General features: G+C 44.9%; 1 protein-coding gene across 1 annotated transcript in view; it reads left to right on the forward strand.

The window, feature by feature from the left end:
- The first annotated feature begins 1,036 nt into the window (after positions 1–1,036).
- The window catches only part of LOC147100384 (cystathionine beta-synthase-like protein), a 52,945-nt gene continuing 30,721 nt past the window's right edge, over positions 1,037–23,260 (forward strand). The window contains exons 1-7 of the mRNA XM_085968255.1: positions 1,037–1,178; positions 3,050–3,156; positions 12,342–12,476; positions 14,077–14,156; positions 18,233–18,367; positions 18,653–18,722; positions 19,988–20,079. Coding sequence (XP_085824381.1) covers positions 1,054–1,178; positions 3,050–3,156; positions 12,342–12,476; positions 14,077–14,156; positions 18,233–18,367; positions 18,653–18,722; positions 19,988–20,079 — 744 coding nt within the window. The 5' untranslated portion in view covers positions 1,037–1,053. The remainder of the gene's footprint in view (positions 1,179–3,049; positions 3,157–12,341; positions 12,477–14,076; positions 14,157–18,232; positions 18,368–18,652; positions 18,723–19,987; positions 20,080–23,260) is intronic.

The raw sequence follows: 23,260 nt of genomic DNA on the forward strand, positions 1-23,260 counted from the left end.
GAGGAGCAGCATTGCAGAGGATGGTGTGGTCGACCGAGTCACAGGCTGAAGAGAGGTTGAGAAGGATGAGGAGGAATAGTGTACCATGGTCATTGTCACAGAGGATGTCATTGGTGACTTTAGTTGCGGCCATTTCAGTGCTGTGGCAGGAAATCAGCAACGAACCTGTGACTTCCAGTAAGCTATTTGCGCTGTGAGAGGTACACCAAACACATAGGACGGTGGAAAATTGCACCGTCCATGTCCAGGCTGACACATGAGGAATATCACTTGACTGGAGTGATGCTAGCACCCCCGGTAGACTACCTTAGCTTGAAAGAACACCTTCAAGAGAGAAGTAGAGATAATTCAGGAGACAAAAATCCATCTAAACCAAAAAAAAATGACTATGTAAGACCATAATAACAGCAAAACAGAAATAAGGGGTAGATGTTCAACGTGCCACCTGGGAGGAAAGCGAACGTTACAGATCAGCCGCACGGTATGTAAACCATTTTCATGTCCATGATGCATGGGGGCAAGTTGAATTTCTAACCCAAAGAATCATTTGTGATTGATGCAAAAAATTGCTGGGGGAGAAATTCCCTGAGAGAGCCATTTGGAGCGCTCAGTCAAAAATATTTGAACAGTTAGCAGCAGGCACTAACCTTTTCAACTAGGGCACCGAGGTCCATTGTGTTGTCAGGTGTTACTGGTTAACTCAGCATCAGTGTTCCCTTTAAGCTGCGGGGCTGCACGTCTGTGCAGCGCTCTGGAGGTCCCGTGCAGCTGGCTCACCGGCTTTCAAATGGGAAACTGCGCATGCGTGGAATTTTGAATGGGCTGTGCAGCCCGGTAAAGGGGTCGCCTGGTCCAAAAAAAATTTGAGGGAACATTGCTCAGCACCCGCTAGAAATTGAACTGGGGACTTTGCCGGTTTGTGTGACTCAGTCACACACTGGACAGAGCCACTACCGAATGAGTCAATAATCAAAATTGGAAGCATAAAAAACACCAATAAAAGCTTTCCGGTTTGCTCTTCAGACCAAAGTAGCTTTTCGCTCAACTGTTGACATGGCGACCTCCAAACAGACCACAGAGATGAAAGAGCCGCAGCTGAGGATGCCCGACCACCGATCGCGCTGCACCTGGAGTCTGGGAACGCCACCATCCAAATCTCCACACACCCAGGGCGAGCTGTGAGTATTATATAGGATATGGGGAGGTAGCATCAGAGCAACGCGGCATGTGTCGCTTAAAACTGTATAAAGAGCAGCAGTGCAGTCTCGTGTCTGACAAAGTCAAATACTCTATTTTATTATGGATTTATTACTGATGTTTTGGGGGATCAAATTCAGTTAGTCCACGTACTTTTATGTGAAAACTGAAAACCAGCAGTCTTATGTGTAAGCAATAGAGATTAACATGACAATTCTATTTGCACTATTAAAGTCCAACCGCACTCGTCGTAGAGCTGAGTAAATTATCTAGATGGTTTACACAAGTAAAGGACACTGGATTAACTGTTCTGGTGTATTACTCTGTTTAGTCGCCAACTCTTTCGTGTGAGAATGTAATCTATTACCTGCAACTGCTTCAACCAGTAGAATCCTCACCAACCCCCGTAGAGTAAACACAGAATGGATCACAAGACGGTAATCTAATTGAGGGGTCCGGCAGACATAAACCAGAAGAGTCTAGCCTGAGTGGCTTGAAGTCATCATCTGAAACCCGATGTTACAATATCACAGTCGTGAACTCATTGCCTGTTGCATTTCCTTTTTAAAAATAGAAGCAGCTGTTATTTGTAGAATTGCCCTAATGTTCATGGGAGGTATTTTCATTTGTTTTTTTATTTATTCATTCCTGGGATGTAGACGTTGCTGACAAAGCCAACATTTATTGCCCATCCCAGCTGTCCTTGAGAAGGTGGTGGTGAGCTGCCTTCTTGAACCACTGCAGTCCGTGTGGTGAAGGTGCTCCCACAGTGCTGCAGTTGGGAGTTGCAAGATTTTGACCCAGTGACAATGAAGGAACGGCGATATGTTTCCAAATCAGGATAGTGTGTGACTTGGAGGGGAACCTGCTGGTGGTGGTGTTCCCATACGCCTGCTGCCCTTGTCCTTCTAGGTGGTAGAGCTCATGGGTTTGGGAAGTGCTGTCGAAGAAGCCTTGGTGAATTGCTGCAGTGCATGTTGTAGATGGTACACATTGCAGCCACGGTGCACTGGTGGTGGAGGGAGTGAATGTTTAAGGTGGTGGATAGGGTGCCAATCAAGTGAGCTGCTTTGTCCTGGATGGTGTCGAGCTTCTTGAGTGTTGTTGGAGCTGCGCTCATCCAGGCAAGTGGAGAGTATTCCAACACACTCCTTACTTGTGACTTGTTCATGGAAGGTATTAACTTCCTATGGCATCACTGTAGTACTAATAATTAATAACGCAGTAAATTACAAAGACAAAAACATTAGTACAGTACAATTACTCAATACTTGAATGATACTTCCCAGCTCTTCTTTTGAGCAGGACTGTAAAGCCACTTTAAAGTTCCTATATAGGAAATTGCAAAATTAAAAAAAAAAAACTCACACATATTTAGCTTGCCCTTGTGGCCTGGTGGCTCACCACCGCCTTCTCAAGGGCAACTAGGGATGGGCAATAAATGTTGGCCTTGCCAGCGACGCCCACATCCCATAAACAAAAAAAACCAAGCAGCAGTGGTAACTCACCCACTGGCAATTCCGACTGTATGAACCTGGATAGTGAGCGTTGGCAAGAATTAGATGGCAGTTCACAGGGAATAGCAAGCCTGATCCTGATCCTGAACCTGATACCCATATGCATGCATTTTTCAAAACGATCATGGCTAATGAACAGGAACAGGAATCTTGGTTGCCGAGGTGTGATTAACTAATTCATCACAGACCAGAGATCAAACCTGGAATCTTCCTGTTGTATTTGACCCAGTACGATATTATGTGTTATATTTACCATTGGACAGGATCCTCATGTTAGTTTCGACTGTGTATCACAGCATTGTGTTAAATTGCATGCCTTTGATTTTTTTTTGCAGGAATAATTCGCCCAAGATTTTGCCCAGTGTCCTTTATAAAATTGGAAACACGCCCCTCATCCGAATCAATAATATTGCAAAGGAGTATGGACTCAAATGCGAGCTATGTAAGTAACGTTATGTTTCTGTTTCCCATGAATGAGCTCAAATTCTTCCGTATTATAGAACTGTAACTTTCAGAGATTTTTTTTGGGGTGTTGCAGTATATAAAAATGGCAGAGGCTGGAGACAAATGTGAGCCAGGGGCTGGAGTTTAGCTATTGTGGTTGTGCTGCTGTCAGTCTGTTCCAGCATTATGAGCCGCTGGTACGATCCAAGTCTTTGTATACTAAAGAGGCAAAAACTATTGAGGGTAAGTGTAAAGTCTGTGGGTTGTGCAGTTAATAAATACACAGACTTCAGAAGTAACAAACAAACAGGTCTTTACTATTCGAAGGTCAGGGCGAATCTGCCCCAGCAATCCTGCCACAACACTTATATACTGGTGTGGTCACTATTGGTATTACAGTATACAGAAGCCAAACAAATAGTGCCACACCTAAAGTAGTTCTCTTAAAGGTGAACGGTTACATTCAATAGTTCCCTTAAAGGTAGACGGGTACATACACTACAATCCTCCCTTTTTAGCTTATTACTTACAGAGTCCCCGTTAAACATACATATCTTCAACTTCCTATAAAACAAATTACAGATATAATCTCGGTGGAGTCAATGTCATATAAAACAATTTACAGATATAATCTTGGTGGGAACAGTTCACAGGTTCAGTCTCTGCGGAAACAGTTCATAGATTCAGTCTCTGATCTTGACTCGTTCCAAACAACATCTCTTTGGTGTAGCCAGTTCACATGGCTAGCGTGACTCCTCCATAGCCTTTTTCTTGACGTAACAGCTTGAACTTTCGTCCTGTTGAACCAGCAGTGCGGACTTTTACAACCAACTGGCTGTCTTGATATTTTCCAGTTTTTCAACTAATTTAGTTCCTTTCGTAGTGTCCCACCTGAGATGGTAGAAGTGCTAATATTTTAGACAGTTATTATCTTCTGCTTCTTCTTTTTCTTTTCTGCCTTTTTGACACTCTCGGAGCTCCTTTCTCGGCTGCCAGCTGTAGCGCCACCAACTCTCTATGTTCCTTAGACCTTAAGTGCTTCATCCGGATTTCAGCACTTTGGGAGTTTTCATCACAAACTGAGCAGACCAGATCCTCGTAATATTCAGTGTCACTCAACAGGTCATGGTAATATTCAGGGTCGTCCTGAGTTAGGCCAGTGAGAGGCCCTTCTACTTCCTTCTTATCCATCTGGACATTAGCCGACGGTGGTTCCTTCCCTAACCATCTTTCTTGAAAAGACTCCTTCAAACATTCATTTTCATTCCGCTCTTCCGGGGATGTCTGCCATTCCTTCACTACTGGCCTCATTTGGGAGTTCAATACCTTCCCTTCCATCGGGGATTTCGTTGTCAGGCTATTTAATCCTTCTACTGGAGTATCTGTTTCCACCCCCTTCTGTTCCCCTTGACGCAATTCAGCGTACTTTTGGCATCCTTGTAAAAGCTGTGTTGCCCCCTCAGCTATCTCCGTGACTTTTGGAAGCTCCGAATTCTTTCCCTTTGAACCCTGAAACTCGTGTTCCCATTTTGGAGTCTTGTCCCTCAGCGTGTGTAAAAGTTGGCTGGCCGTTAACTCTTCTACAGGGACACTGTGGATTAGAGTCTTCTCCATTTCATCCACTTTTCCCTCCAATGTTTTCACCTTCCTTTCCTCCGGTACTTTGGTTTTAAGCGCTCGAAGAAGTTGCGCCTTGATGTTCTCTAACTCCTGTTCAGGGGCCATTCCCACAGTCTCTGTGATCCTTCCAGTTGCCTTTCCTTCCACTGCCCGGATTCCTAGTTGAATATGTTCTTCAAGTTGTTGAACCTCGGCCATTGCCGCCTCATATTTGTCCTGGGTTGCCTTCAATAATTTAATGAGTTCTTGGACATCTTGAATTTCATGTTCTGCTATGTCTTCCACCTCTAATTTTTCATCGATGGATGGAATCTCTACCGATGAGTCTGTCTTGGCCTGGAGCTCATCAAACATTTCCTGCAGCCTTTGTAATTCTCGCTCATGTTCAACCTTTAGCTGTTCAGATGCTTTCACTAAAACTAGCTTTTCGGAGGTTGCCGAGTTAACCCCTTCCAGGATTGTAGTCTGGGCCTGTTTATACTGTTCTTTCAACTTGTTACACTCTGCTTGCAACGAGTCGTAGAGATGAACTGGGATAAAATCCTGGCTTCCTGAAGATTCCTCTTCCTTTGGTTCGTTCTGTAAATATTCTAGTTCCTGGACAGCATCAGGGGAATGTGATTGGTATTTGGCCACGATGGCTCTATGGTCGCTCTCTGCTTGAGCTAGCTGTCTCTGTCGTCTTTCCAGGTTCTCCCATTCGGTGTCCCAGAACTTTTCCATATTTTTCATCTCTTGTACGAGACGGTCACTCAACTGTTCTAATTGTTGTCGTACTTTGACATAAGTTTGAGTCCGAACTCGGTGTTCTTCCGTCGTGGATGAATCCTTTGCTTGAACAGGCTCAGAATTCTCTGTCAACCTGGAGTTCTGCTCTGCCGCTTTATTCTTCTTGGTAACATAAGTCCTTCTGCATGTCTTCATTTCCTTCCCCATCGTCGGCAAGTCCCTTTTAGCCTTGTCTTCCATATTTGAATTGGTCTTATCGTCATCCATTTCAGAATCTGAGCTGATAGCTTGCACCGAGTCCTCCCTCATTATGGCTTTTAGGTAGTGCCATTCCATATCTATTTTCTTAATCCACTCCCGTCCTAGAAGTGGTGGTCCTCCTTCAGGTAATACGTACAAGTTCATTCTTGGGTGTTCTTTACCCCTATCTCTCACCTTGACTCTTATTTTCCCCATGGGGTATACGTTATGCCCCGTGTATGTCTGTAATACGAACTTGGTATTTCTTAAAGGTATGTGAGAGAATAGCCGGTGGTAGTCCCTTCGGTTGATGACTGATAGAGCTGATCCAGTGTCCAGCTCCATCCTTACTTGGACTCCAGCTATTTTTAGTATGACCCAGATGGTTTGTAGATCCGTTTCTTTACCCACATTGTGGATTCTCAGACTACCCAGCTCCTGGTTGTTTGGGTCTGAGTCTGAATTCTGTTCGTCTGAACTCTTCTCAGCCACCTTGTGTACCTTGTTGTACTTTTCTTGTGGTGGCTTCCTTTGATTGTTGGTCTTCTTCCCTGACCGGCATACCTTCGCGATGTGACCCAGTTTGCCACATTTCCTACACTCTTGGTTCTTAAACCAGCATTGATTCTGGTCATGCATTGTCTTCCCACAACGGTAGCATTTTGTTGTGCTTGAAGTAATTTGGTCCACCCCGAGTGCCGCCGCCTTTAGTTGCATTTCCGCCGTTCCTTTCGCTGCGGCTTCGTGCGATGCAGCTATAAGGACAGCCCTGTCCAGTGTGAGGTCGTTCTCTTCCAGTAGTCGCTTCTGCGTCCCTTCTTTGGACAATCCACATACGAACTTGTCCCGCAGTGCTTCTGTCAGATTCCCTCCGAACTGGCAGTATTTCGCTAGCCTACGCAGTTCGACCAAGTACTCCGCATTGCTTTCGTCTTTCCTCTGCGTTCTTGCGTAGAATTTGAATCGTTCAGCCAGCATCAACGGTGTGGGGTTCAAGTGGTCCTTCAGCACAGCCACAATCTCTTCGAAGGTCTGATCCGCTGGTTTATCTGGTGCTATTAGATGCTTCAAGAGCCCGTATGTTTTTGCCCCCATCGAGTTTAGCAATGTTATCGCCTTGTCGTCTTCCTCTATTTTGTTGGCTTCGCAATAGATCTCTATGCGTTCCACGTACGTGGCCCAGTCTTCTATTTCAGAATTAAAGTCGTTAATATTCCCTCGCTTAGGCATCTTTCTTCCCTTGGGAGCAGCACCAGTATTTCTTTAAGTATTCTTCTTTATTTGTTTATTTCTAAGATGGCGGTTTTCCCGCGAAATCGGCGGTTTCCCGCTCTTTCCTTATCTCCCCGCCCACTTCAATGGCGGTATGTCCGTTAAGATGGCGGTTTTCCCGCGAAAATGGCGATTTCCCGCTCTTCCTTTCTCTCCCCGCCCACTTCAATGGCGGTTTCCCGCTTCTGTCGTCTCCTCCGCCTAATGGCGGCTTCCCGCGTTTCTTCCTGGTGGAAGGGGTACGCTTTCCCCACAGCGGACAGGTTCAGCCGCTGGGCTGGCTCTCGCACAGCTCCCCTTACTCGGCTCTGTCTTTTCCTCCCGCCTGCACGGCTCTACCGGCGCTGGGTACACCCCGTTAACGGAGGACAGTTCAGCCGCTGGACTGGCTCTCGCGCAGTCTCTCTCTCCGTACCCGGCTCTGTCGCTCTCTCTCCCGCACGTTCGGTTCTACCGGCCCTGGGTACCCCGTTGGTGGAGAACAGTTCAGCCGCTGGACTGGCTCTCGCACAGTCTCTCTCCCCTTGATCGGCTCTGTCTCTCCCTCTCCCGCACGTTCGGTTCTACCGGCTCTGGGTACCCCGTTGGTGGAGAACAGCTCAGCCGCTGGACTGGCTCTCGCGCAGTCTCTCTCCCCTTGCTCGGCTCTGTCTCTCTCTCCCACCCGCACGGTTCCTGTTCGCCTCCCAGCCCTCTCGCAGACCGGTGTTTCCCTCCCCGGCTGCAGTTGGGTTTCTCTTCCCGCGCCTACTCCCAGTCTCAGCGCTTCGTGGCTGCGGTCGCTGCCCGGCTTTTCCCGCCGATCGAGGTCCGACTGTCTCACGACGCCGTTGGACCCGACTTTCTGACCGGCTCCGTTCCCCCTCGACCGTGGTCGAGTGCACAGCCCTTATCCTCCGGATATTCTCTACACCTTCCCCTACTCACAGTCTCCGCGGCCGCCTTGTTTCCAGCTGATCGGCTCACTCCGCACCGTGGTAGAAGGGTAGTCAGTGCCTGTTGCTGATGGAAGCTTTTGTTGCTAAAGTCTTCCTCCTTCCTCCTGCTGCAGCCTCGTGTTTTCTTTCAGCAGCACGACGAGGGCGGTTGCCTCTCTTCGACGCTCTTCGTTGCTTTGGTAGTCTTGCCGCAGGGTATGATCGGACTCGTCGCCACTGTAAAGTCTGTGGGTTGTGCAGTTAATAAATACACAGGGCTAGATTTTCAGTTGCTTGCGCCAGCAGTTAGCGCCTTAAGAGAAGTGATTTTCGGGCGCTATTCGTGTAGCGCCCGGGCGCAGCGCAGTTTGCGCCCCGCCCCAAATTAAGTTGCCCATTAGCGCCGGCGCAAAGTTTAGCGGCCGCCCGGATGCGCGCGCAGAAAATGACGTCACATCCTCGTGCAACGCCCTTTGGCCGCCCCGAATCCAAACTTCAGTCGGACCGCCCCATTGTGCGGCTGGCGTCCAGAGCGTTTGTAAAATGGAACACAACACACCCTGGGGAGCGCAAATTAAAGGGCACTCCTCCTGCACTATAAACGGCAGTCTGCATGTGTTGTGTGGAAGGATCCAGTGTGCTGTTGTGAACAGTGTCTCCTCCTCCTCCTCCTCCTCCTCCTCCTCCTCCAAAAACACATGCACCCTTCCCCTTTAAGAGCTCACTGGCACCAGAGTGTCTGCCGTGCGCTGCGCCCGAGCTCGGGCGCTGCGCTCTGCACCGCCGGCTTAGCGCCTAAAGATAGTAGTGGAACGCCTCTTTTAGCGCTCCACCAACCTCTTAGGGCGAAGCCACTGAATTTCCAGCAACGGGGCGCTACTTTGGGGCGGGCGCTAACTTCGGGCGGGCGCTAAGGTTAGCGCCCCAAAACTGTCTATACTGAAAATCTAGCCCACAGACTTCAGAAGTAACAAACAAACAGGTCTTTACTATTCGAAGGTCAGGGCGAATCTGCCCCAGCAATCCTGCCACAACACTTATATACTGGTGTGGTCACTATCGGTATTACAGTATACAGAAGCCAAACAAATAGCGCCACACCTAAAGTAGTTCTCTTAAAGGTGAACGGTTACATTCAATAGTTCCCTTAAAGGTAGACGGGTACATACACTACAGTAAGGAAAGAGGCATATACTAAGTACATGGACAGCAGGGGTGAGCATAACAAGAGAGAATATGAAGAGATTCAGAGAGAAGTCAAAAAAACAATTAGGAAGGCAAAAAGAAACTATGAAATTATATTATCAAGGAACATAAAACAAAATAATAAAATATTTTACAGGCACATAAATAAAAAACAGAAAGTCAGGATGGGAATAGGGCCAGGATGGACAATATAATATCATAGGCAGCGATAGAGAAATGGCAGAAATATTACATAATTACTTTGCTTCAGTATTTACCAGGGAGACAGAACAGGTAGACATTGGATGATATGATTAGAAATGAGATAGCTGCATTTAAAATAAAAAGAGGAGAAATATTAAATAAACCAATCAAAGTCAAAGAGGATAAAACCCCTGGTCCGGACAGATTACATCCGTGCATTTTAAAAGACTCTAGGAAAGAGATAGCAGAGGCATTACCACACATATTTAGTAATTTGTTAGAAAAAAGTGTAGTGCCAGAGGGATGGCAGATAGCTAAAGTAATACCTATATTTAAGAAGGGAGATAGAACATGTCCAGGGAACTATAAGCCAGTCAGCTTGTCAAAAGGGAAAGTCTTGCTTGACCAACCTCATTGAATTTTTTGAAGAGGTAGCAGAGAACATAGACAAGGGTAATGTAGTAGATGTAATTTATCTAGATTTTCAAAAGGCCTTTGATAAGGTACCCCATAATAGACTAATGAATAAGGTCAGAGAATGCGGAGTCAGGGGACAAGTAATAGAATGGGTAACTGGCTGGCTTCAAGACTGAAAGCAGAGTGTAGGGGGTAAAGGGTAGCTATTCAAAGTGGTAGAAGGTGGGAAGTGGTGTTCCACAAGGATCAGTGCTGGGACCAATGTTGTTCACAATTTATATTAATGATTTAGACTTTGGAATCAAAAACACAATTTCTAAATTTGCGGAAGACACCAAATAAGGGGGGAATAGTCAATACTGAGGAAGACTGCAACAAATTACAAGAAGACATTAATAAACTTGCAGAATGGGCATATAATTGGCAAATGAAATTCAACACAGATAAGTGTGAAGTATTACATTTTGGTAAGAAAAATAGGGAGGTCACATATTACTTGGAAAATAAGAATCTAAATGGGGCAGAAGAGCAAAGGAATCTCAGAGTACAAATGCACAAATCACAAGGCTATAAAAAAGCAAACCAGACACTAGGGTTTATTTCTAGAGGGATTGAATTGTAAAGTAGAGAAGTTATGCTAAACTTGTATCGAACCTTGGTTAGACCACACTTGGATTACAGCGTACAATTCTGGTCGCCATATTATACATAAGATATAGAGGCACTGGAGAGGGTGCAGAGAAGATTTACAAGGATGATCCCAGAAATGCGAGGGTATACCTATCAGGAAAGGATGAACAGGCTGGGTCTCTTTTCTCTTGAAAAGAGAAGGCTGAGGGGAGACCTAATAGAGGTCTTTAAAATTATGAAAGATTTTGATAGAGTGGATACAGAGAGAATGTTTCCACTTGTGGGGAAGAGCATAACTAGAGGCCATCAATATAAGATAGTCACCAAGAAATCCAAGGGGAATTCAGAAGAAACTTCTTTACCCAGAGAGTGGTGAGAATGTGGAACTCGCTACCACAGGGAGTGGTTGAAGTGAATAGTATAGATGCATTTAAGGGGAGGCTAGATAAGCATATGAGGGAGAAGGGAATAGAGGGTTATGCTGATAGGGTTAGATGAGCAAAAACGGAGGAAGCTCGAGTGGAGCATAAACATGGACTGGTTGGGCGAAATAGCCTGTTTCTGTGCTGTATATCCTATGTAATCCTATGTAAGTTATATTGGTTACACTTTAATCAAAATTTGAGAGATTACTCTTCAATCAAACAATCTTTAATTTGTCAATAAATTTCACAGGAAAACATATTTTGTCATGTTTTTTAAATCGATATTCTGTAAAATGAAAGCTTATGTAAAAATATTTTATTCAAGCTTAGAATAATAATGAATATCTTAGAATATAATGAATACTTAAAGTGTTAGTAACATAGTAAACCCAGCAGGAAGATTTCCTCAGGTTGCTATTTTTAGCAACATCGTAAAAATGTTATAAAGAAAGTTTTTATAATTTGCTAGAAATAATGACCGGGGAATTTCCCCGCTATATTTACAATGTCGCTAATATATAGTGACCAAAGGAAATCTTCCCCTTATTAGTTGGCTGATGACAGTGGAGAGTATCCCATGAAAATGTGAGGGGTGATTTTAATCCTCTCTGCCTTGCGGAAACCGGGCTGTTGGGCAGTTAAAATTGGCCAGTGATGTACCCGCCAATGTCCTGCCTGGATTCTGCTGCCTTTCACTTATACTGCCCTTCAGAGAAGGTGGCAAGGCACCTGCCTGAAGCTGATGGGGTCGCCTTTAAATATGCAGGTTTTGGACTGATGACATCATCGGGCCACGACTGCAATTTTAACTCGGGCCAGAATGCGGCTTTCCCGCCAGGTGAAGACAGCGAGAAGAGGATTTGGGACCGGAAGAGGCCATTGAAGATAACTTTCCTTGTTGAGCCATAAGAAGCAAAGGTGCTCCTCCGAGCTCCACAAGTAAAGTCGTACTTTCCCCTGCCCTGGGCTCCCCTCCTTCCTTCCTGCGAGACCCAACCGAAATCCCTCCCTTGACTTACCTTCAGGCTGGCGAGCATAGAGGTGAGGCCCGAGAGTTAAAATCACCCAGGTCTCATGCTGCCGAAGTCGGGCACATTTGGCGGTCATCCTGCCCCCCTGCCCACCTGAATCCCGCTCCCAGTTAAAATTGCCCCTGTTGTGTCACAGTCTCAGAAGCAACTGCCGCACAGATTTGGTTTTTATTAATATTCTGCGCTTACTTAAACATTGTAATGCTCCTCATCCGATGTCCTATAGTTTTTATCCTACACAGACAAATTTTAATTCCCTATAATTTTATCTGCCTGAACCACTTGACTTGTATTAGAACATGTTTTACAACAAGGTTGTTCTTAAAAAAATAATATTACTACCTCCAACTTCCATTTATAATACAATACTACCTCAATATTTTTGTGCTACTTTTTATTTGCAATTATCGCCCATCATTTTGGTTCTTTATGCCAGATATTGATAAAATATCAGAACAGAAACTAACTAGACACTCAACCTCCCTAAGGCTACTTTACTAACATCTTTTCTAGTGGTAAAGTGTGAGTTCTTCAATGCTGGTGGGAGTATTAAGGACCGAATTGCCTTACGGATGATCGAAGATGCTGAGAAGCAGGGGATTCTGAAGCCAGGTAGCGTCATCATTGAACCAACCTCAGGTAACACAGGTAAGAATTATTATGACGTTGGCCTAAAGATTTCAGTCTAAGTGGGTCGTTGAACTACAACATTGAGTATTGTGTGCAGTTTTGGTCGCCTTATCTGAGGAAGGATGTTCTTGCCATGGAGAGAGTGCAGCGAAGATTCACCAGACTGATACCTGGGATGGCAGGAATGACGTATGAGGAGCGATTGGGTCGATTGGGCTTATACTCGCTGGAGTTTAGAAGAATGAGAGGGGATCTCATTGAAACTTATAAAATTCTAACAGGACTAGACAGACTAGATGCAGGAAGGATGCTCCCGATGGCGGGGGAGTCCAGAACCAGGGGTCACAGTCTAAGGATAAAGCCATTTAGGACAGAGATGAGGGGGAATTTCTTCACCCAGAGAGTGGTGAACCTATGGAATTCTCTGCCACAGAAGGCAGTTGAGGCCAATTCATTAAATATATTCAAGAAGGAGTTAGATATATTTCTTAAGGCTAAGGGGGATCAAGGGATATGGGGAGAAAGCAGGGACCGGGTACTGAATTTGGATGATCAATCATGATCTCATTAAATGGCAGAACAGGCTCGAGGGGCCGAATGGCCTACTCCTGCTCCTATCTTCTATGTAACACAATGGGAGACAGCTTAAGAGATTCCAGCATTAGCTTTCCTCAGCGATGTATCCAGGTTCTGTCCCATTTTCCGGGTCTTCCGCTGAACTCACAGGACTGTGCCTGAAGACCCGCAGATTTTTGGAGCCAGTGGGGTAGAAATTGCTTTGTGTTGTGTCCATTGCTCGGGAGTAAAACGGGCACTAAACATAACAATTTAACAATGGGACGGCCTGCGCCCAATCTGTGCAGGCATTGGACCCACTCCTAAATTCGTGGGGACCATTGCTCAGGCATCCTGAGCAGCAAACCGATGCCGTGTCCAGCGCATTTTGGGCGCATTTTGTCGATTATGCCCTTAGCAGAAACCCCATGCCACTGTGCTTTAAAACACAACAACAAAAGTAACCTGTTCCAAATCTTTTCTGTGGAAAATTGGTCAAAAGATCCCGAAACATGATGCCCACAAACTCATTGTACACCGATTTCTTTTGTTAGATATTTATCCGGCTCCTGGAAAGTATTCCAAGTGAGCCTGAATTGAGGATATAATGAAGGTGACACTGGAGCTGGAGTAGGACCACGTGGTCATGTTTCCAGATATGCAATGTTTCAGCTTTGCAATTAGACTCTGTCCATGGACACTCACTGCCTTAGCCAACATCATAATGGGATGTTGCTGACACAGAGTGGTTGCATTATTATTTTTATTAGCGATGTAAGGATTCTAATACATATCTGTGCACTAATTGTCACATAGTTGTAGGTTGTAAATTACACGCCTCCCACTTTAGTGAGTTGCGTACTTCTACTTCATGCTTTGATATAAGGAGCAGATTCCACTGTCGCGGTGAGAATTAGTGGTGGGAAATCAGGGGGCGGAATCAGCCCTAACATTCCAGAATGTAAGTGATTAGATTAGAAGGGTTAATCATTTTGGATGTTGAGTACTGGATTCTTTCTGTCCTAAGTTATTTATATATGCTCATCAACTCATGTTTTCACAGGGATTAGCCTGGGGTTAGTGGCTGCTGTGAAGGGATATCGCTGCATTATTGTCATGCCAGAGAGGATGAGCTTAGAAAAGGTAAAAGTAACACTAAGAAACCCTGAATCTGAATTAAAGAAAGGTCCCTGTTCAGAAATGCCCCACATTGAAGACTCAATTTATTTCAGAGGCAGCAACCTTTCTGTTTGTGAATTTTTTTTATATTCGTTCATGGGATGTGGGCGTCACTGGCAAGGCCAGCATTTATTGCCCATCCCTAATTGCCCTTGAGAAGGTGGTGGTGAGCCGCCTTCTTGAACCACTGCAGTCCGTGTGGTGAAGGTACTCCCACAGTCCTGTTAGGGAGGGAGTTCCAGGATTTTGACTCAGCGATGATGAAGGATCGGCCGATATATTTCCAAGTCAGGATGGTGTGTGATTTGGAGGGCAACTTGGAGGTGGTGGTGCTCCCATGCGCCTGCTGCCCTTGTCCTTCTAGGTGGTAGGGCTCTTGCAATTAGTCTTGCAATGTTGAATAAAGCAGCAAAACCTGCCTACATTACTACAACAACAATACAAAAGCAAAATACTGCGGATGCTGGAAATCTGAAATAAAAACAGGAAATGCTGGAAATACTCAGCAGGTCAGGCAACATCTGTGGAGAGAGAAACAGAGTTCACCGTCCAGGACCTTTTGACCAGCCTACATTACTATTGGAAGAATACAAAGTTCTAATCTTTATATATGTTTTTAAAAGCATTCTCTCACTGTCACTGCCAGTTCCAATACGATGGCCGAGAGTTTCCACACAGTGAGGTGCAACACTTTTGCGCCAATGGAAAATGAGCTGTGCCCGGCAATAGTCTGGAGACATATTTGCACCAGCATTTCATGGATTAGCATATTTGCATATCCATTGGTGATTGGTGACATGAATCAGTCATTCATGAAAGAAAGACTTATGAAATAATACTGAGCGGCCTGCGGGTGGCGCTGTCCAGGGAGAGTATAAATACTCGGGCATGGGCCCAGCTTGCGCAGGACATTCTTAACAGGAACTAGTGAAGGACATAACTAGACCTCCATGTTGTAAAACAGTTGATTAAAGCTTTGTTTAATGCTTAGACTAAGTGCCTAGTAGTTTTCTTACGTCAATTGGCATAAAACCTGTGTGACATGGGAGCAAAGTGCTGGAGAGCATGAAAATTAACATGAAGCCTTTAAAAAGCCAGTACCGGCTGAAAATTGCAGCAGCAATGGGTCAGTAAGGAACAGTGCTTGGTTCATTGAGTTGACTTGTCAGATAACTTGCCTGGATGTCTCATGTCTCTCACAGCCCATTTGCTCACATAATCTTCTTCTCTGAAAAGCTCAGGGAGGGGCAGGCTTCGAAGGATTAATGCATCATGAATGCAACTTCTAGTAAATAGCGCATTGTCGTGTAGGATCCTTCGCATGTTGTCACACACAACCTGTACGTTCAGGGTGTGCAAGGTCCTCCTGTTGAGGAATTTCAGGGGATTTTCTGTAGGAGCTCACAAAGTGACATGAGTGCCATCAATTGCAACCTGGGCCAGCAACCTTGTAAAACTGGTTGGCCCTATCTCGCTACTGGCTCGCTGTGATACCAGATTGAGCCCATACTCCCCTGGAGTTTAGAAAAATGACAGGTGATCTCATTGAAACATATAAGAAGATTCTGAGGGGGATTGACAGGGTAAATGCTGAAAGGTTGTTTCCCCTGGCTGGAGAGTCTAGAACTAGGGGGCATAGTCTCAGGATAAGGGGTGGGCCATTTAAGACTGAGATGAGGAGGAATTATTTCATTCAGAGGGTTGTGAGTCTTTGGAATTCTCTACCCCAAAGGGCTGTGGATGCTGAATTGTTGAGTATATTCAAGGCTGAGATAGATAGATTTTTGGACTCTAGAGGAATCAAGGGATATGAAGATCTTATGTTCAAAGGTGATGAATTCCCCAGCTCTCCTGTAAAATATGTCAGTCACCTGATGAATGACTACCTTGGCTCATATTATAGAGATCTCTCATGGCAACCTGAAATGATCCTCTGCCATAAAAGTTGAGTGAGGTCATCATCTTCATAGCCACAGAGAGAGAGTGGGCAGAGAACCATGGCTGCTGGTTGTCACGTAGTAGATGAAAGAACTCATCTATTGCCTCTGTGATGAAGAACACTCTTTTTATGCACATCCCCTCACTAAGGTTCTAATATGACCTGTGTTGTCTGTATATTCTATTGGGGGGGGATTATCTGCTGCAGTCCTTCCTTCTTAAATGCTGTCTGATTCACCTTTGCTCTATCCTGTTCTCCTCCTCCGTGATAATGGTATACAAGGAAACATCATACCTGCTCCTGAGAAGCCCTCACACTGAAAGACAGACTTGCATTTATATAGCCCATGACGACCGGATGTCCCAAAGCACTTGCACTTTACAGCCAATGAAGTACTTTTGGAGTGTAGTCATTGTTGGTGGCAGCCAATTTGTGCAAAGCAAGCTCCCACAAACAGCAATGTGATAATGACCAGATAATCTGTTTTGTGTTATGTTGATTGAGGGATAATTGGCCAGGACACCGAGGATAACTCCCCTGCTCTTCTTCGAAATAGTGCCACGGGATCTTTACGTCCACCTGAAAGAGCAGGTGGGGCCTCAGTTTAACATCTCATCGGAAATACGGCACCTCCGACAGCGCAGCACTCCCTCAGCACTGCACTGGAGTGTCAGCCTAGATTTTTGTGCTCAAGTCTCTGGAGTGGGATTTGAACCCACAACCTTCTGACTCCAAGGTGAGAGTGCTACCCACTGAACCACAGCTGACATAGCTGTAGGAGTGGAAAGAAGAGGTGAAAATATTCCAGTGGTCTCACTCTGTCAGAAGCAGTGAGGAGCAAGCCCAGATCTGTGTAGCTAACATGCCAAAACAAAAATGATTTTAAAAAACTCGTTGCCAGCTACAGAAACTGCGACTGAAACTCCTCACCCGCCGGTGTCAGCTGATTGATCCTGGCATGGTGGCATAGTGGTTAGCACTGTTGCCTCACAGCACCAGGGACCCGGGTTCAAATCTGGTCTCGGGCGACTGTCTGTGTGGAGTTTGCACATTCTCCCTGTGTCTGCGTGGGTTTCCTCCGGGTGTTCCGGTTTCCTCCCACAGTCCAAAGATGTGCGGGTTAGGTTGATTTGGCTATGATAAATTGACCCTTAGTGTGTTAGGGGATTAAATACGTGGGGTTACGGGGTTAGGGTAGGATGTGTGTCGGTGCAGGCTCGATGGGCTGAAATGGCCTCTATCTGCATTGTGGGGATTCTGTGATTCTGTGATTCTGTGAACAGTTGCACCTTATAGTTCTTAAGCACAAAAATCTAGGCTGACAGTACTGAAGGAGTGCTGCACTGTTGGAGATGTCGCCTTTTGGATGAGACTTTAAACCGAGGCCCTATCTGCTCTCTCTTTGAACGTAAAAGACCCCTGGTACTATTTTGAAGAAGAGCAGGGAGTTATCCTCGGAGTCCTGGCCAATATTTATCCTTCAGTCAACATCACGAAGAACAGATTATCTGGTCATTATCGCATTGGTGTTTGTGGGAGCTTGCTGTGCAAAAATTGGCTGCTGCATTTCCATTATATGGATAAGGGGATCGGGTGGGAAAATGGCGTTGAGGTCGAAGATCAGCCATGATCTTATTGAATGGCGGAGCAGGCTCAAGGGGCCGTATGGCCTACTCCTGCTCCGATTTCTTACGTTTTTATGTTCTTATTACAACAGTGACTGCACTGCAAAAGTACTTCATTGGCTCAAAGCGCTTTGGGAGGTCCTGAGGTCGTGAAAGGTGCTATATAAATGCAAGTCTTTCTTTTTTTTTGTCACTGGCTGTCAATATAATACATTTAAATGACCTCACTTGGTCGGCCGAAAAGAGCTAGGGAATTTGGGGGGAATTGACCTTGGGTCTGAAAACCAGCATAAGCACTGTCAAAAAAGACACTTGCCCCGATTAGATACTGACATTACACCAAAGATGGCATGGAATTTCTAGTCCATTCGTGTGTTTTGTGGTGTCAGTATCTTGTTGTTGTAGAAGCAGCGTTCCTTCCAACTTTCAACAGTTATTTTTAGCAACAATTTGCCAAATATTTTCATTTTATGTAGGTCGATCTGTTAAAAGCCCTCGGGACTTCAGTGGTGAGGACACCAAATGCTGCAAGCCTCAATAGCCCTGACTCATACATTGGAATGGCTTGGAAGCTGAAGAACGTGATTCCAAACTCACACGTGTTTGATCAGGTGGAAACTCATCTTTCAGTACAGCTACTGTAATTCTGCTGCGCTCTACACATTACAACAGCATATTGTGCAATATATATATATTTAAAAGTACATCCAACTTTGATTTTCTCATGGCGGGGGGCCATTTTATTTCAAATAAATTACAATGAGACTTGCAGAGAGATTCAACTTGATCTTTGAAAGTTGGTCCTATATTACCCCAGGAAATTGTAAGGTTTGGCTATAAATCTATTGCTTTGATTTAAATAGAAAAGATAATGTCAATATTTATTTTATCCTCAGTATCAAAATGCTGGCAATCCATTAACACATTACGACATTACAGCAGAGGAAATTCTGGATCAGTGTGATGGTAAGTACAATGGATAGTGATTCTTTGCAGGAGCTATTCTTAACTTATCTAAGAACACATAAAGCATAGGGTGTTCCAGTGGTATTGTAGATCATTTGTAGAAGTGCAGATAGATTTTGCACACTAAATTTTTTTTTATTCGTTCATGGGATGTGTGTGTCGCTGGCAGGGCCAGCATTTATTGCCCACCTCTAGTTGCCCATGAGAAGGTGGTGGTGAGCCGCCTTCGTGAACCGCTGCAGTCCGTGTGGTGAAGGTACTCCCACAGTGCTGTTAGGGAGGGAGTTCCAGGATTTTGACCCAGCGTATGACTTGGAGGAACTTGGAGGTGGTGATGTTCCCATGCGCCTGCTGCCCTTGTCCTTCAAGGTGGAAGAGGTCGCGGGTATGGGAGGTGCTGCTGAAGAAGCCTTGGCGAGTTGCTGCAGTGCATCTTGTAGATGGTACACACTGCAGCCACGGTACGCCGGTGGTGGAGGGAGTGAATGTTGAAGGTTGTGGATGGGGTGCCAATCAAGCGGGCTGCTTTGTCCAGGATGGTGTCGAGCTTCTTGAGTGTTGTTGAAGCTGCACTCATCCAGGCAAGTGGAGAGTATTCCATCAAACTCCTTACTTGTGCCTTGTAGATGGTGTAAAGGCTTTGGGGAGTCATGAGGTGAGACACTCGCCGCATAATACCTAGCCTCTGACCTGCTCTTGTTGCCACAGTATTTATGTGGCTGGTCCAGTTAAGTTTCTGGTCAATGGTGACCCCCAGGATGTTGATGGTGGGGGATTCGGGGATGGTAATGCCGTTGAATGTCAAGGGGCCATGGTTAGACTCTCGCTTGTTGGAGAGAGTCATTGCCTGGCACTTGTGTGGCACGAATGTGTGGTGAAGGTACTCCCACGGTGCTGTTAGGGAGGGTGTTCCAGGATTTTGACCCAGTGACGATGAAGGAATGGCGATATACTCCCAAGTCAGGATGGCGTGTGACTTGGAGGGGAACTCAAATTAATCAAAATATTATCAGTGCTTACCCATGGTTCTTAGCATAGAGCAAACAGCTCTGTAACCTTATTGAAATTTAACTTTGCTGAAGTGACTGTTGATGGTTTGAGCAGACCTAGTGCTGCAAGCTCACCCTATATTCAGACTGCAATACAATACTAAAAAACCATTGAAGGAGGAGTATTTCCAATTCAACCATTGGCTCAATTCTAATTCTGTCATTTGAGAGATTGGAACCCCGAGATTGAGATTCTATTTTGTTATATCTCCTTAGGACAAGTCGATGTTTTGGTAGCAGGTGCTGGAACTGGTGCTACCCTCACTGGCATCGCAAGGAAATTCAAGGAAAAATGTCCCAACTGCCAGGTATTTCATATTATAGAGAACAAATGAATACTGATATAAAACCTTCTAGCTATATTGAACTGCCCATTGATCTTCAAGATGAAAGAGATACTTGAAAAAGGGTGACTTCCTATTGACTTCTTTACTGCTAATGTAATAAAAGGTTTGCTCTGCCTGCCAAGTAGCTGTAATGTTGGAGTGATTGGGCTGAATTTTCTGGGGTGGTAGCAGGCGAGATTGGTGATGGGTCGGGTGGGAAAGTTGTTATTTTTGACAGTGGGTTGGCAACCCGCTGCCATCTCGCTCCCACGCACCTTTCCCCCAGGCGCATCTGACATTGCGGAGCCGACCTGACCGGCAGCGGCGGGGGACCCAATTGAGATGATTATCAGGTAGTTTACAGGCACTTAAGAGCCTTTTTTCACTTACTTTTTAAATTTCCCTGGGTGGCCATGGGAGTCATGCAGCTCGGGAACCACATCTGTTAACCTGAGGCGGGAGTTCAGTGGCCATTACTCCAGCTGATTACTTGACAGCATGAAAAACAAACCAAAATAAAAACATGTTGATTACATCAGCTACAGATTGATGGAGATTCTCTTCTACTTGAAAAGCTACTGGTAAATGTTAATTCAGAAATTCCTGAAGGGAGGTGAGTACTGAAGGCTCCCCTCCTACACTGGATGGTGAGTGAAATACATTTTTCACTGGCCTTTCTCGGCTGTTGCCTTCCAACTCAACAGTAATTGCAGTGAATTGATCTGCACTAAAAAAATGACATATACCATTTAAATAAATGTTTGTGTTGTTTCTGGTCAGGTTTTTCTCACAGTATGCTATGATTGTCCAGTTACAGATTAAGTCAAGTCATCAATCGTAACAATTTCATTCTCATCACTCATTCCACTGGTTCAATTTGCTTTCAGTCCCTGAGGAAAAAAGGGTGTAAAAGAAAAGATAGCCATCCGTGGCTAAGTAAAGTAATTAAGGATAGTATCCGACTAAAAACAAGGGCATATAAGGTAGCCAAATCTAGTGGGAGGATGGAAGATTGGGAAGTCTTTAAAAGACAGCAAAAAATAACAAAAAGATTGATTAAGAAAGGGAAGATAGATTATGAAAGTAAATTAGCAAAAAATATAAAAACAGATAGTAAAAGTTTCTATAGTTATATAAAAAGAAAAAGGGTGGCTAAAGTAAATGTTGGTCCCTTAGAGGATGAGACCGGGAAATTAATGGTGGGAAACATGGAGATGGCAAAAACACTGAACAATTATTTTGTATCAGTCTTTACAGTAGAGGACACTAAGAATATCCCAACACTGGACAAACAGGGGGCTCTAGGGGGGGAGGAACTAAATACGATTAAAATCACTAAGGAAGTGGTACTTGGTAAAATAATGGGACTCAAGGCGGATAAATCCCCTGGACCTGATGGCTTGCATCCCAGGGTCTTGAGGGAAGTAGCGGTAGGGATTGTGGATGCATTGGTAATAATTTTCCAAAACTCACTGGACTCAGCAAAGGTCCCAGCAGATTGGAAAACTGCTAATGTAACACCCTTATTTAAAAAGGGTAGTAGGCAGAAGGCTGGAAACTATAGACCTGTTAGCCTAACATCTGTGGTTGGTAAAATGTTAGAGTCCATTATTAAGGAGACAGTAACGGGACATTTGGATAAACATAATTTAATAGGGCAAACTCAGCATGGTTTCATGAAGGGGAAGTCATGTTTAACAAATTTGCTTGAGTTTTTTGAGGAAGTAACATACAGGGTGGATAAAGGGGAACCAGTGGACGTAGTGTATTTAGACTTCCAAAAGGCATTTGACAAGGTGCCACACAAAAGATTATTGCTCAAGATAAAAAATCACGGGATTGGGGGTAATATTCTGGCGTGGGTGGAGGATTGGCTCTCTAACAGAAAGCAGAGAGTTGGGATAAATGGTTCGTTCTCAGATTGGCAACCAGTAACTAGTGGTGTTCCGCAGGGGTCAGTGCTGGGTCCCCAACTCTTTACAATCTATATTAACGATTTGGAGGAGGGGACCGAGTGTAACATATCAAAGTTTGCAGATGATACAAAGATGGGAGGGAAAGTAGTGAGTGAGGAGGACATAAAAAACCTGCAAAGGGACATAGACAGGCTAAGTAAGTGGGCAGAGATTTGGCAGATGGAATACAATACTGGAAAGTGTGAGGTTATGCACTTTGGCAGGAAAAATCATAGAGCAAGTTATTATCTTAATGGCAAGAAACTGGAAAGTACTGTAGTACAAAGGGATCTGGGGGTCCTGGTGCACGAAACTCAAAAAGTTAGTATGCAGGTGCAGCAAGTGATTAAGAAGGCCAATGGAATGTTGGCTTTTATTGCTAGGGGGTTGGAATATAAAAACAGGGAGGTATTGCTGCAGTTGTACAAGGTATTGGTGAGGCCGCACCTGGAATACTGCATACAGTTTTGGTGTCCATACTTAAGAAAAGACATACTTGCTCTCGAGTCAGTACAAAGAAGGTTCACTCGGTTAATCCCGGGGATGAGGGGGTGGTCATATGAGGAGAGGTTGAGTAGATTGGGACTCTACTCATTGGAGTTCAGAAGAATGAGAGGCGATCTTATTGAAACATATAAGATTGTGAAGGGGCTTGATCGGGTGGATGCGGTGAGGATGTTCCCAATGATGGGTGAAACTAGAACTAGGGGGCATAATCTTAAAATAAGGGGCTGCTCATTCAAAACTGAGATGAGGAGAAACTTCTTCACTCAGAGGGTGGTAGGTTTGTGGAATTTGCTGCCCCAGAAAGCTGTGGAAGCTACATCATTAAATAAATTTAAAACAGAAATAGATAGTTTCCTAGAAGTAAAGGGAATAAAGGGTTACGGGGAGCGGGCAGGAAATTGGACATGAGTCTGGGTTCGGAATGGTCATGGCCCTGTGGGTAGTGGAGCGGGCCCAGGGGCCGTGTAGCCTTGTTCTGCTCCTACTGTGTTCTAATTCTGTTAGATTTCAGGAGATGGTTTTATTCCTGTTCCTGGCTGGGGTGGAGATCGCCTTTACAGAAGGTAAGTACTGTAGAAAATATAGGGACAGAGTGATCTCCTGGAAGAATTTCGATCGCCTAGATGGGTCGGAGAGGAATTTCCCAGATTTTTTTCTCCCAAATTGGCCATTGGGTCTTTATCTGGTTTTTCGCCTCTCCC

This window comes from Somniosus microcephalus, chromosome 26 (genome assembly GCF_052327205.1).
Source record: "Somniosus microcephalus isolate GS21.2 chromosome 26, FLI_Smic_1.0, whole genome shotgun sequence".
NCBI classification, from domain to species: domain Eukaryota; kingdom Metazoa; phylum Chordata; class Chondrichthyes; order Squaliformes; family Somniosidae; genus Somniosus; species Somniosus microcephalus.